The sequence below is a fragment of the Mus pahari genome, chromosome 10 (assembly GCF_900095145.1).
Source record: "Mus pahari chromosome 10, PAHARI_EIJ_v1.1, whole genome shotgun sequence".
NCBI classification, from domain to species: domain Eukaryota; kingdom Metazoa; phylum Chordata; class Mammalia; order Rodentia; family Muridae; genus Mus; species Mus pahari.
Window position 1 is genome coordinate 77,304,472 of NC_034599.1, and position 15,772 is coordinate 77,320,243.

Here is a 15,772-nt window from a genome sequence, read left to right on the forward strand (position 1 = left end):
AAACTTGGCAATTCAAGTTGCAATGAGGCTGGACAAGGCAACTCAGTATGAGGAAAAGGGCCCCAAAAGTTGTCAAGAGTCAGTCCCTGATCCCACTGTTAGGAATCCCACAAGAAGACCAAACTACACAACGTTAGCATATACATAGATGGTCTAGGTCAGTCCTATGCAGGCTCCTGGTTGTCAGTTCAGTCTCTGTGATCCCCATGAGCCTAGGTTAGTTGATGCTGTGGGTTTTCTTGTGGTGTCCTTGACTCCTCTCGCTCCTACAATCCTTCTTCCCCTCTTTCACAGAATTCCCCAAGCATCCCCTAATGTTTGGCTGTGGGTATCTGCATCTGTTCCCATCGATTGATGAGAAAATGGTATTTCTACCAGAATTTCTATCTCCCATTTTCCTGTTTCAAAGGCAATAAAGGGCTGTATAAATGCATACCTTCAGTCCAAAGGATAATGTTTAATAAGTATAACCATAGTAGTATGATAAATATTATCCTTACTAAGTATAATAGTTAAGGTACTTGAATAAAAGATTTGAAATACTTCCAAAATATTTTTCTCACTTAAAGCTGAAAAGTCCTGCTCCTTTTTCATTGTAGGTTAGGAGAAACCAAATTCCAAGCAACTCTCAAAGCAACTCTTTAAAAATCATCAGGTATTTTAAAGAATTCAGTGTCAAGGATGACAAAATCCTGAGCAAAGACTGTCAGCTATGCACAAAATTCCATCACTGTTTAAAGAGAATTCTCTGAGGCTAGCAAGTAGTTCTCTGCAGATAATACTGTTCTACAGCTTGCCCATGCTCAGTCTAGACTGAAAACTACTACATCACATTTTATGAAAGCCCCACCAGCCTATTTGATATAATAGTGAGGAATTCGTGTGTGCAGGACATAGGACATAATGTTACTGTGATCATACTATAACAGGACTAAATTTGGAACTTGGAAAAAGTTCAAATTTAAGTAGAAACTTGTTAGAGCATGCCTTTAAAAATTACCCAAATTTAGATTTTATCATTAAAAGAAAAAAATTTTATTTCAAGTTCTCATACAGACATTGTTTCTTCAATTCTATCAGTAAAGGTAAGACTTTAAAAATGACTTACAGTAAATATCCGCCTGCCAGTTCGATCAAAAGTTACACAGTACACCGATGATAAGTGTCCAAGAATTCGCTTATGCATCTTCATATGCTGATATACTGCAGTTGGAACAAGTCGCTCAAGTCTGTATTTCCCATTCAGCTTCCTTGAAAACAGAGTATCCGCTACCAAGAAAATGGGGGAATATAAATGGACTCCAGAAACAAAATAGGTTTCCTAAATTCAGACTTCTAGAACTCATTTTTTTTTTTCATTTATCACATGCTGGTTTAAAAAAAAAAAAAAAAGAAAAGAAAAGAAAAAAGAAAAAAAAAGGGATGACTTCTATATGGCTCCTAAAGTTTTCAAAATAAACAATGCAAATAATTAAGTTCCTTGAAATAACTGTCCTTTCCTCATTGTTCTCATAAATAATCAAACGCAGATAAACTGGTATGTCCAAAGTCAAAATACGGCACAAAACTAGAATTCAAACTCAAACTTCTTTACTCCTTAGCCAGTGCTTTAAAAACAAAGCATTCTATACTTTTTAAATATTTCCTTACAAAAGTGGTTAAGTTTGGATAGTAGTGATTTTTCTTCATCAACTAATAATACTCAAATACTTTAAACATGTCTCACAGAATGTTTTTTAAGGAAAAACAAAAAAACCTTTCCATGAGTGAAAACAGAAGGAATTTAGGGATCCTGATCTCAAACCTGGAGCTGATCTGTTTTATATACCGACTCCAACACACAATATTTCCATCTAACTAAACTACTACTGTACTTACTTTCTATACTTAACTTTTGGACAGAGAAGGTGCTCTGTAACTCTGAGTTTGTTTTTAACAGAAGACTGCCAGCTATATCTGAGAATTAGCACCATAGTTTCTCACTTGAATTTATTCATAAAATTTCTTAAAAATAGTGTATATACTTTACACAGATACACACGTGCATACATTTACATTCATTCACACACACACACACACACACACACGCCCACACACCAATAATATTCTTTATTAACTGAGATCAGAGTCTAGCATTTCTACCTTAGAGTTTATGAAACCTGAGAATCTCAGATACATTGTAAAGAATCTCAGCAACTTCTTCACATGCAATTTTTGGCTCACACTATATTTTTGTGTGAGTCCTGCTGAAAAAAATAACAAAACACATGCATCACAGGTTTTAAAGTAATACTATTCCAAAGTAAAATAATCTTATGCTTTTATGTCCTATTACTACAGAACTACAGATTTGAACATAACAAATAACTGCTGTTAGCCTACAAATACTATTCAATAATCTAACACCTGAAAACTCTGAGAGCTGTGAATTAACTTAAGTTTATACAGTAATTTAGTTACAGGAAATTCGGTTAAGTTTCCATGATAGCTTACCCTGCTTTCCTTTCACACAGAAATAACCTGGTAATAAACCATCTAATGGTTGGCTTCAATCTTATTTTGTGCACATAAAACCAGTTATCAACTATCCTTTAAAAGCAAAGTCAAACTATCTTATTCAAATACCACAGACCACTGACATGTCAGCCTCACCTCCCTGTACTGTAAGAAAGCAACTAATGGCATGCAACCCAAATGATGACAGTTAACAAGATGTTCTTTAATTCCTTCTACCCAAAACTTATAAAATTCTTGGAATTCAATTTTTATAAAAATACTTAACGCTGTTCAGTGTTAATAGTGAAGACACTACTGTTAGAGACAACTAAAATAACAAAACTATCATTTCACAATGATAAGCAGCAAAATTGAGACATAACTTTAAAAAAATCAGAATTGTATATAAAATATTTTATACATAACAAAGTGTTACTGCTTTAAAAACAGGGCTTCCTCAATCTTCAAGATAGCCAGAATTACATTTGAGTCAACTGGAAAAGAATCCCACTACAACAGTGAAGACTTCAACTAAAACGTTCTAGAAACACAAGGAAGTATCCTTCACTCTGCTAAATGGCACTTAGCAAGCAATTAACTACCTAGCATTCTATCCTGTAGGTATGCTGTCAACTAACTTACAAGTCTACCATCAGCACCAAAGATATGTCATAGTAAGATAAAAATATAGAGAGCTACTAAGTAATCGAGTTGGCAATTCAAACCTTGTAATTATGACAATTAAAGAAAATATAAGTGAAATGCAGCTGAGGAAACCAAATTTGAAAAAACTTCTGACTGTATCAAAAAGGTAAGTTATTTTTACAATAGAAAAGATAATCTAATCCTCAATGCCCTCACATTTTTCTTTTATTATACTACTACTGTAACATCTATCTATCCTACTATGTCTTAACTATTCAATTGAAAAACAGAATGTGTATTTCATTCACAAGCAAATGTAGAACATTTTAAACAAAAAGGAATAAGTGAATCTTGGTTAATAAGGTATAAATGGCTGTTCAATGTAATTTAGTTTCATGGGGAAGAAAGATAATGGTAATTATTGCCATTCTAAAAATGGGCTAATTACATTTTTAAGTAAAAAGTCTCAAATTATAGAAATTTTTAAAATTTTATTAAAGTAGAACATCAATTTTTCAAATAAGCAGGGTTGAACAGATGTAAGAGGATACAAAGCAACTGTTCCTTCATGAGATTATTTATAGCTTTAAATCTTAAATTAAATGTGTATATAACTGTGGTTTAAAAGTTGATTTATTTTCCTAGTTAAGGTGATAGGAAATAGTTCTGAACTCTACCAAATAACACTAAGTCATTTTTCCCTTGGGAATTCTTTTTTGTCCTCCTAGGCAAGAGGATACCCTTCTAGGCAGACTGATGAATTTCAAATTTCAATTCCCATGATCACCACCTTCTCTACTCAAATCTACAATATTTTCACTTTATTCAAAATAACCACAAATGTCCTCTGATACTGATCTACCAAGGTCTTATATAAACTTGTCCCATATGATGGTTAATATTGTCAATATGACACTTAGGAAGTAGGCCTCCCCAGGGTATTTCTATAAAGATTTAGTATATTAAAAGCTGACCTCTGAGAATGTCTGAGAGACTATCTTGATTAAATTAATTAATGTGGGAAAACCCATTTTGATTGTGGATGGGACCATTCCCTGAGCAGGGTATCCTGGACTCTAGAAAATGAAGAGGGCAAGTTGTACACGGCATGCATGAATGAATTCACTGTTGTGTTTTAGACTGCGAATGTGATGTAACTAGCTACTTCAAATGCTTGTTGCCTTGACTCCCCTTCTAATGAAGTACTGTAACTTGGAATTGTAAGCCAAGTACACCCTTTTCCCATTTAAGCTGCCTCTGTCGAGGTATTTCATCACATCAACAGGAAACTACCTAAAAGATGTCCATTACCTGACTGACTTCATTTGCTACTTCTTTCTCTTTTGTCACCTCCAGCTGCTAATCTGGCTCAATCTTCCAACACATCAGACATACTCCTTGTTTAGGGTATTTGCATTAGCTGTAACTTCTGCCTGCCATGCTGGGATGATTTTGTTTGTTTTTTCAATCCTGCCTTCAATGTCTGCCACCTTTCCAATGAAACCATGTCCCATTTACCCATTGCAAATTGCAAGCCACCATCAGTAACACTTGATATCCTTTATATAGTCATGTATTTGGTTATTTTTACCATTTTCAGATAAACCCACATATTTTTATATACCATACTTATTTCCTGCCTCCTCCCATAACATGCATAACTCCATAGATAATATATTATATTTTGTATTTAATACTGCTTTGTAATTTAACTAATCTAAAATTCTGCTTTGTATTTTTAACTACTCTGCTAAATTGACTTAATGTGCAGATAAAAGCATAACTAAATATATTTAATCAATTCTTCTGAAAATAAATCAGTAATAAACTGGAAAGTTTGGAAATTATTTTTAGCTATTTGAAATATCAATCCCTTTAAAATATGTATAAAGGGGGAAAAATAGTGGGAAAAAAAAGTCCTTTGTAGCAAATTATCCAGAAGTCTTTCAATCAAAATCTGTATGTACAACTCTATAAAACTAATACAGTTTTAAAGCCCACAACACTGTAAATGTTACCTATAAGATATAAAATACAAATTTGTGTATGTAAGGTATCAAACACTAGAGTTCAAAACCTTTCATTTCTGTACCAGAATGACAAAACTTTCCAAACAAATCTCTTCTAGTTATTTCCCAATAATTGATTTATTTATCTAGTTACAAGAGTGGTACATAGTCAATTTAGAAAATAACATATAATTGCAAAAGTACAATGCACGGTCCCCACCCAAAGCAATTTCATCAACTGACCAAGTTGTCTTCTCGCACAGTACTTTAGCAGCTATGCTATATTTGTGTTCAAATCTGACATTGGAGATGTTAACCATGTCACTCTGCTTTTCCTTTTACTGACAGATTCTTTTCTCATGTAATACATTCTCATTACAATCCCCTTCCCTCTATTCCTTCCAGTTCCTCCCCACCTCTCCATCCAATCCTGATCCATTCCCTTTCTGTTCATTAGGGGGGAGGAAAAGCTAACATAAAAATATAACAAAATAAAATATAATAAAATGCATAAAAACTATCACATTGAAGTTGGACAAGACGAACAAGAAAACCTCAGAAGGAAGAGTCCAATAGAAGGCACAAGAATCAGAAACACACTTATTAGCACATTCAGGGATCCCATAAGAACACTGAACTGGAAACCATACATTATTTATATGCTAAGAACCTGCTGTGGGCTTGTGTGGGCCTGTGTGGGCCATGTGCATGCTGCTTCAGTCTCTGTGAGTCCTTATGAGCTTAAGCAAGCTTTTCCAGTTATGGTATGAAAAGTAACTTTCTTTTTCCACAACATACTTGGCTTAAGTAATGTATATTTTACACAATCACTAATATCAAATTTTCCTGTCTCACTTTCACCTAGTTCAATAGTCCTCCTGAAAAAAACCAGTAAAATAAGTTATCTACTTGTTTAACTTTTGATTTAAATCCCATGGTTAGGCTTTTAATACACCTACAACTTTAATATGCATTATGCATTATAAAGTGAGTTTCTGAGAATAACACTCATAGGTTCACACATTTAAATGCTTAGAATCCAGGGACTAGAAGTCTTTGAAAGGAGTAAAAGGATTAGGAGGTGTGCCCTTGTTGGAGGAAATGTGTCACTGGGGGTGGGCTTTGAAATATCAAAATCCCATACCAGGCCTAGTCTCTCTCTGCCTGAAGTTCAAGTGGTAACTCTCAACTACTTCTCTAGCACCTGCAGACCTCCGCCATGTTCTCAACCACGATGATAATAGACTAAAGTCTGAAACTGTATGCACATCACCAATTAAATGCTTTCTCTTAACCATGGTGCCTCTTAACAGCGATAGAACAGTGTCTAAGACAGGTTGTACCAGGAATAAGGTACTGCTGTAACAGGCCTGGCCATGCTGGGGTTTGGAGAACTAGAAAACAGTTGAATCCTTTCAGTGGAGCTTCATGTGCCATCTTTACAGGAACACAGAAGACAGTGCAGAAGGTGATTTGAAGTGTAGGGATCCAGCTCAAGAAGTTGCAGAGGGGAAGAATATTAGAAAGTGGCCAAAAGACCATTCTTGTGATATGGATGCCTTCTGCCCTTGTCCTAAATATCTGCCTGAAAATAAATTGAAGAGTATAGGTTTAATGGTGTTGGGCAAACAAATTTCAAGACAGCCTCCTACTGACTGTGTCATGTGGTTATTAGTGGTCACTCTTATACATATCTGTAATAAAAAGGAGCTATGTAAGCAAGGAAAAATACAAAATGTACAGTTTGAGGAGAAAAAGAAGCATCAGTAAGTGTAACAGAGTTAAATCCTGTGCTCAAGGAGATAAAAAGCTTAAAGCAAAGCCTGATGCTAAGTGGAATAAAGGTCAGTGCAAGACTCTTCCCAGTTAAGCCTCCAACTGATTTGTGAAAGGAATTATAGGAAAGCATAAGGAGTGAAGGAAGCCATCAATAACAGAAAATAGATGCAAATATAAATGAAAGAGGAGGCCAAGTTCCAGCCTCAGCAAGAACTTAGCAGTTTCAGTCATGGTCATGTGGTGGTTTGTCTTTAGAGTCAAAGAAGACAGAGGTTGTAGGAACCAACCGCCTCACCTCTGCCCCATGTCTAAGGAAAGCCTCTGAAACCAGGTGCATGTCAGGGATGTCACTGCATGGAGGCCCCAAGAGGCCATTAAATGATGATGTGAAGGTAAAGCCTGGATAGTATTAGATAGCCCAAGATGTGGAGAGAGCAGAGTTGTGGGATGCCTACTGTGGAAAGCTACAGAACAGGTGCAGAACCAGCCCAAGATGTTGAAGTTAACCAAGCTGAAAGTTGGAAATCTGAAGAATACTATCTTGAATATGAAGATACAGAGTTTGGAGTTTGTCCTGTTGGTTTTCAGCCTTGTTTGGTCCAGTATTTCTTTACTATGCTCCTCTTCCTCTCTTTTGGGATGTTAATGTATACTCCATGCCATTATATGTTGAAAATATGTGATCTGAGTTTAGATTTTGATTTTATAAGGGGTTACAATTAAGAGATTGCCTGAGTCTCAGAAGAGACTCTGGACTTTTCAATAGCATTTAGATTGTGAAAGACTATGAGAATTTTGAAGTTTGCATTATGATATAGCAATAAATGTATGGGCACAAGGGAGTAGAATGTTGTGCCCCACCCCCATAGGCTCATATATTTGAATGCTTACAGGGAACAAAATTTTTTTGAAAGGATTAAAAGGATTAGTGGGTGTTGCCTTGGAGGATGTGTGTCCCTGGTGGTTGGCTTTGATGCATTAAAAGTCCATGCCAAGCAGTCTGTCTGTGTCTGTCTGTCTGTCTGTCTGTCTGTCTGTCTGTCTGTCTCTCTCTCTCTCTCTCTCTCTCTCTCTCTCTCTCTCTCTCTCTCTGCCAGAAGATCAGGATATGTCTCAACTGCTTCTCCAGCAGGATGGCTGCCTACTCACCTCATGCTAACTGCCATGAGGATAATAGACTAAACTTCTAAAACAGTAAATCCCCAATTAAATGTTTTCTCTTGTTACAAGAGTTGTATTAGTCACAAAGTCTCCTCACAGCAATGGAAAACTGACTCAAACAGCTTGTAAACCAGTGTATCTAGCCTTTCATTGTATTCATTCTCCTCTTTTCTATTAAACTGTAATTAGCAACTGTACTAGACCAACCTATGCCACTACTAAGCATTTTAGTTTCATAATTAATGGCATTTTAATATTTCTTGGTATTATAAGCCTACTTGAAAATATCTTATACCTGATTATTTAAAACTAATTTTGAAGAACTTATGAAGTAAAAATATTTGTTGCAAGTCTAAATGTAGACTAGTTTACTGATAAACTGACATCTTTCATTATCAAGTTTCTACAGCTGGGCCAAAGTTATAAGACTAATAATTTTAGAAAAACAGCAAAGATATCCCAGTTTCTTTTACAATACAGGTATTAGTTGTACCAAGTTTATTTAAGGAAGGGGGAAAAAGTATACACACTTATGCACATGCACTACAGCTGCCACAGAAGAGCAACAACAACAATTTTGGTAACAATGTTTTGTTTTGTTTTTTTCTTTTTTGGGGTGGGGGGAGAGAGTTCAAGACAGGGTTTCTCTGTGTAGCTCTGGCTGTCCTGGAACTCACTCTGTAGACCAGGCTGGCCTCGAACTCAGAAATCCACCTGCCTCTGCCTCCCAATTTCTGGGATAAAAGGCATGCGCCACCACTGCCCACTGGTAATTACATTTTTAAGGATAGTAAAAATACATATGGCAAAAATCAGCAATTAAGTACCCAAGCAGATACACTGTTTTCCTCTCCAATGTTTAGCTTTTCTCTATTTGGACTCAGTAAAACAAACAAGTATTCAAGTAAAACTGTAATAAATTAATTACCAAGTTCAAAGATCAAAATTAACCATAATTTTTAAAAGATCTTAAGATGAACATAACATTTGGTATAATATCTATTCTAGTGTAGGAAAGCAGTTTCTCCCTTAACATCAGTATTGGAGAGCCCCAGAACTACAAATTTATCAAAGCAAAGCCTGTCTTTCAGTCAGCCTAATGAATACAAGAAATGTAGCTGCAGATTCCAAGCCCAGGGAAACAATTTCTGTGACAGAACAATTAGATGGGGAGAAAATGAAGAGCAAAATCTGTAACTCAGAAAGCACCTCCGTACAGCTTAAGCACCTAACCCCTCTTTCTGATACAAAATAAGAACTCAGAGAAGAAGCACTGGGGTACTTTAGCAAAAAGTTTTTTAAGCAATGTTTATTAAATTAATTTTATTATCATACCTTGTCTAATTTAACCCTGCAACTGTTGTTTAAAACCCACTCACACACTTAAAACAATTTCTTGGTACCCTCTGAGTCAAATGCTAATGTCAGTAGGATTAGAAATAACCACCAAAATGTTTCCTAAACTAAAGCACAAAAGAATAAACATTGAATAATCTGTACCTAGGTTTCATTTTATTCTCCACAATGTAAAGAAAGGCTTTCTAAATATAAGACTTAGAATCAGTATCTGTAAATTAAGGGCTCTGGAAATCTATGAAGCTAAATTTTAATTACAACAAGTTTATAAAAACTTAAATGAACACAAAAAAACAAATTATCTTCAATTTTAGTGAAGTAACTCTTTGTGACCAAACATTCAAGAAACAATTTCTTAAGATTTCAAGTTTAAGTAAATGCTTGTCTTTATAGGATGATAGTAATTTCAGCATTTCTATCATACAAACATACCATATGTCATAAAGTATTTAATATGGCATAGTTACATAAAATGTTACTTATTTCAAAGGACCACAAATATATACATACATACACACACACACACACACACATATATAAATGCACTGTAGCACAAGTACACAGACAAAAATAAATGTATTTTTTAAAAGTAAAATACTAGCAGATAAAGTTCAGTAATGCTGAAAAATGTCAGCACAGCGTATCTTTAAATGTTGGGTGATAGTGGCCAATATGTACTGAGTGCTCTCCAACATTCTGGACACTACACAATACTTTTGGTATATATTTTTGTCATTTCTTATGATAAGAGACTAGGTGCCTCATCAGTAAGAAAACTTAAAGTAAATTTTAATGATCCCAACAATATGGTGCCTGAGTATAATATTAGGAAATAAGACTAAAAGGAAATATTCCACACTATTATCATATAACCAATTGCATTCATTTTTTTAGCTTAAATTTAAAGCTTGATAGAAAATAAGACTTCAGACTCAAGAAATTTAACTTTAATTATTAAAAAGCATAAAAATTAAATATCTTAAAGAATATGAAAGTATATTATTCTCCAGAAAATGCCCACTGCCAATTTTAAATGTACTAAAAACTGATATAAAGAATTCACATATTGTTGGACAAAGTGGAATGTACCTGTAATCTCAGTGTTCATGAGACTAAGGCAGAAGAGTTCAAGTGCAACGCTAGCGTAGGGCTCCATTAGGAGACCATGTCTCAAAAACAAAATCAACAACAAAAGAATTTCACCCATCACAGAATCTAATTCGTAAGCCAGAAGATAAACTAACAGGCCTTCAGTTTTCATTTAACGTTTATTTATAAAAACTCACTGAAGGGCTAGCTGGGTGAGTAAAGTGTTTACTATGCATGCAGAAGGACCTGAGTTTAAACCACAGCACCCACATAAAGCCAGATATGATGGCCTTAGTGCTGAAAAGGCAGAGACAGCAATATCTAGGAGACTTGCTGGCCAGTAAGCCTAGCAGAATCAATGAGCTCTAAAGTTCAAGGAGATCCTAACTCAAAAAATGAGGTGAAGAGCAACAGAGCATACACATGACTCTACATGTGCATGTATGGGATTGTACCTGCACACACATACATTCACACAGATCACCCCCCACACACAGACAACTGACCTTTTAAAGTTTAAAAAAAAAAAAGTGTCAAAGATAGTTCTATTAAGAATGATTTAAAAGGAAACAACTAAATCACTATATACATACAATTATTCGGAGGTTACTGTTAATAAAGACATTAAGGTCAGATAGCATGTGGAAAACATTTCAACATAATTTGGTTCATATCTATAGTACCTCCTAGAGCAGAACGAGATAAACCACATAATGAACAGCAGCTCCAACAGTATTAGAAGGACAATCGCATAATCAGTTTAATAATAATAAAGAGAGGTAATGGGGAACAACGATAGAAATATTCCTTACTTTTCTCCTTACTTTACATATGTGAGTAAAGGACTAGTATACTCAAGAGCGGCCAGGAACTCCTCACATGTGCAGTTTTGGTGTTTAGTTGTTCTACTTAAAACCAACAGATTTAGTAAATACTGTAAGAGATGAATATTAACAAAAAAGAGAAGCAAAGCAGCTGATATTTCAGACAGGAAGAAATGATAATCCCAAGAATTACACAAAAAGCTTCATAAGAGAAGGACTTATCAAAGAATAAAAGGAAACAAAAAGATAGTGACTATCATTAAAAGGGTATTTATTTCCCCTTTTCTTTCCTGGGAATCAAGCTGCTGCTTCAACTAGAAGATACTACAGTGTAACAATACTTTTAAATTTTAAGTATTGGTAAAAAGCTTAGTTATTTTAATTCAAATTCTTTAAATGTTATAACTTTTGGTTGGTGCTACAGATCACACCTAGGTCCTCACATGTCTACCTTTACAATTTTAGGTAGCTTTTTACTATGTCAAACATCTCAGTCATTTAACTTTAAGCCAACTAATATTTATAGAGCATGTATGATACAAGTGTAGTCAACTGGATGTTAACAGATAAAAAAAGAAGACACGGTACTTATCCTTATGGAGACTGAGTCTAGCAAGGAAAAAAGACAGGAAATAAAAACTTACAACAATAGTAAATATTATCAAATAAAGGAAATTTTGGAACATATAGCAAAGGTTCCAAACATATGGGGCAGTAGTTTAAGTAATTTCTCTAGAAATCAAATAGCAAAAAAAAAAAAAAAAAAAAATGTTGACAGGAGGGGAATATATTCCCAGGTTGAGAGAATAGCATGTACAATGGCCTGGGGACATAAAACACCATTAAAAAGGTAGAACCAGGAGATGGGTCAGAAGGCTATGGGATTTGCCATGAAGTCAAATACTCTAAGATCAATCCCCAGGACCCACACGGTGGAGAAAACCAACTCCTACAACTTGTTCTCGAACTTCCATACAAATATGTAGCATGCATACACATGCAAAGTACAAAGTAAACACAATAGAAAAACTCAACAAGTCAGTCTGAAACACAGTGAGAGCCTATCTCAATAAAAAAGGAAAAAGAAAAAAAGAAAAACCTCCAAATACACAAAATATAAAAGGATAATTGTCAGGAGAGAAAAATTATGATGTGGTAGATACATTTTAATTGAATTCCAGTGAAACTACGGTTTGAGGTCTTTTCGGAGAAATGGATGAAATAATGTTAAGATTTGCTTTAAGAAAATTTCCTGTAGCTTTCTTGCATGACTGCAATGATAAAGAAACTGGAAATGATCTAACTAAAAGCAAAGCTGCTTTAGAGAAATAAATCCAACTACTCCAACAATAAAACTTGAGGTTAGGGATACAGCTTAGTTGGTGGAATTCTTGTGTTTTATCCACAACACTGAGTTCAAGCCCTAGCACAGGATAAACCAGGTGTGGTGAAGTACATGCCTACAATCTCAGCTCTCAAGAGGTAGAGGGAAGAGAATCACAGCTCCAAGTCATCCTTAGCTACAAGTCTAATGTACAGGTTCCAGAGTACCTGATTTCAAATTCAAGTATTTAACTTGAAAGAATATACTATGCTCCATTATTTCCACAGTTCCTATACTAAGACAAGGTAATGCAAAGATTACTATAATCGAATAATAGATACCGCTTGTACATGAATGCATAAATAATTAAACAGAGGCAAAAGGGTGATATGTAATAGTGATATGAACTGAATGCAGAAGCTGCAAATCAACAGAGAATGCACTCACTGACTTTGTTACCACTCATCTACAATTTTGTTTCTCCGTGGATAAAAGAGGCCTCTTACAGAGCTGCTACAAAATGCAAAGGACACCACTTGTTCTACAAACTCAAAGCTAGTTTATACTAACACTTATTTATATTGCCTATCCCTAAACAATCAAAGCACTGTATGTTATAAAAGTTATTTTGTGGGAGATTATTTTACTTCACTGAGTGATATGTGAGGAGCTGAACAAATTACCACTATCTTATATAATCTACTCAGCCTGACTATGAACTTCCTAATTTCCAAAAAAATTCCCAGGAAATGTTCAAATATTAAATTCAAAGGATCCTTAAAGAAATTCAAAAAGTCTAAGATCTTATGAAAAGATGGCAAAAAGATTTTTCTAACGTATTAAGATGAAAACCCAACATCAACCTCAGTAATCACTGTGGGAAAGAAGCCAGTGAGAACTGAGGAGAACCTGAGTGTATCATAGTGAGTACTAAGTCATTTGCCAGATGGGGATGGGAGGATCTGTCATCATATCTGTAACTTACAAGTAAATACGATCAATTACTTACTTAAAAAAATGAAAACTCTAAAAGCACTGAATTCCCTATGAAAATGGTTATTTAAAAAAAAAAAAAAATTTACCCCTTTGTCTTGTCACCTGGAACCTGAAATAGAAATTTAAACAATGGAACTTTTCTATAACGCAAATACATCTTGCAAGTTTGACAGCTATCTTCCTGCTTTATAAGGAAAAGAAAAGAAATAAGCATGTAGGGTCAATGTCCCTTTGCACTTACAGAAGATAGAAAAGTGAAAAATTTTTAACATTAACATTGTGCCAAATGAAAATATATTTAAAGGAAAATAAATTTAGAAACAAAGGGCAATACAAAAAGAAAATAGTTGAGTGTGAAATGATTAAACACAAGCTGTAAACCATTCTGTGAAAACTATGACAGGAGAAAACACAAGAGAACTAACTGTGGAAGGAAAGCAGCTACTGAGAAAGCAGGCAGGTATGACCATGCTTCCAGGAGGAGAACTAAGCGCAGACTGAAGAGGGACAGAGTGTGAGCAGAAGGGGGAGAAAGGAAGAACAGTGAACACAGAAAACGGAAGGACAAGGTGACGAATATGAAAAAGCAGTATATATAATCAAAGTGGAATTCTTTTTAATGTTAGATTAATACTAAAATTGTGTTGAATCTCACCAGGAAAATAAATAAAATATGATCAACTATGATTATGATTATATATCTATCAGGATATTACCACAGAAAGAAAAAAATGTAAACAGACAAGAGAGTAAAAAACTACATCAAAAAGTCCTGCATTTGTTTAACTTAAGTTCTACAGAGGAACCAATGAAGCAGACATTATTTTAAAATACTGAGCACTTTTCACCTCCAATAAAGGAAGTCAAGCAGGCCAGTGCACATGAGGGAAGAGGCTCCGACTAACATGATGATCTCTAATGCCAGGTGTTGATATACTGGTACAAGAAGTAAGTCTCTAACATGTAAGAATTTACCTTTGTGTATTTCTTTGCGAAGAGCAAAGGTAAAGTCATACAAATTAATATTACAGTGTTAGACAATATACTGGAAGGGAGAAAGGCAAGTGACAAGATCAAGAAGTTCAGTCCTGAAGATGTTCTATTAATTCAAAGACAAAATGTTGTACTAAGAGGTGTTAGGCTGTGCCTATAAAGCAACTCAAGAGGAAAACTTATTTGTAAGTTTGTTCTCTTTGAAACTTTAGACAAAAATATGCCACACTATTAAAAGAAAAACAAACTAGTTGTTTGCTAATTAACTTTACAGCTAAATTAAATTATGACACCAACATGTACTTTTTTAGTAAGGAACTTTCAGGAAAATTAAAACATTAATGAGATAGACAAGTCTTCATAAGATAATTTACAACTGTACATTATGGTTTTAATATTAAAACTATTTACCTAAGAAAAGCTGAGAGGTTTCCATCGTTGGAAGATATGTTGATATATATAATATGTACAGATAAAGTTCTCTAACAGCACAGTAACTAAAAACATTATTTTCAAGAATTTTTTACCCAGAGGATATCACAACATAGTAAATTCAACTCACCAATGCTAGGTGGGCTACCATAGTTAACTGGAGACTCTGGTGGCCTCCCACAGTGCAGTGCAGCCAGAGCAGATCCTTTCCATACCACATGCTTGCAGCCTATTAAAACATACATTTCATGAATACAAAAATAAAACACAAAAAAGTGAGAAAAAGAAGATCCAAATTGTAATAGAAAACAACACTCATACTTTTATTTGTACGTAGCAAGGACTGTCTTCCAGCTCCTAATAAAGTCTGTACTCCAGGAACACTCTGAGGAATTTCTTGCTCAAGAAGAGGTCCTAGTCGATGACAGATTTGCAGCAAGTGATCAGGTGCAAGGTGTCTGTAATACTTCACCTATTTTGTCAAAAACAGACACAGGCATCTATTATGTCCCATACAAACAAAAATATTTGTTCTGTAATGTTAAGTAAAACAGTTTTTAAAATTACAATCTGTTTAGGTCAGTCAACACTCTCCAAGAGAATGTTCAGATTTTGTTAAACTACTTATTTCACAATATCATTTACTATACCAAGAAAGAAAAGTGCTA

At 34.7% G+C, this 15,772-nt stretch overlaps 1 protein-coding gene across 2 annotated transcripts in view; it reads right to left on the reverse strand.

The window, feature by feature from the left end:
* Positions 1-15,772, reverse strand: part of Phip (pleckstrin homology domain interacting protein) — a 107,371-nt gene that overhangs the window by 74,822 nt on the left and 16,777 nt on the right. The window contains exons 5-7 of one of the 2 annotated variants that reach the window (XM_021206705.2): positions 15,426-15,576; positions 15,235-15,333; positions 1,109-1,269 (exon numbers count right to left, since the gene is read on the reverse strand). In XM_021206705.2, coding sequence (XP_021062364.1) covers positions 1,109-1,269; positions 15,235-15,333; positions 15,426-15,576 — 411 coding nt within the window. Of the gene's footprint in view, positions 1-1,108; positions 1,270-15,234; positions 15,334-15,425; positions 15,577-15,772 lie in introns of those variants that run through there. The other variant, XM_029543296.1, reaches the window with a different exon arrangement.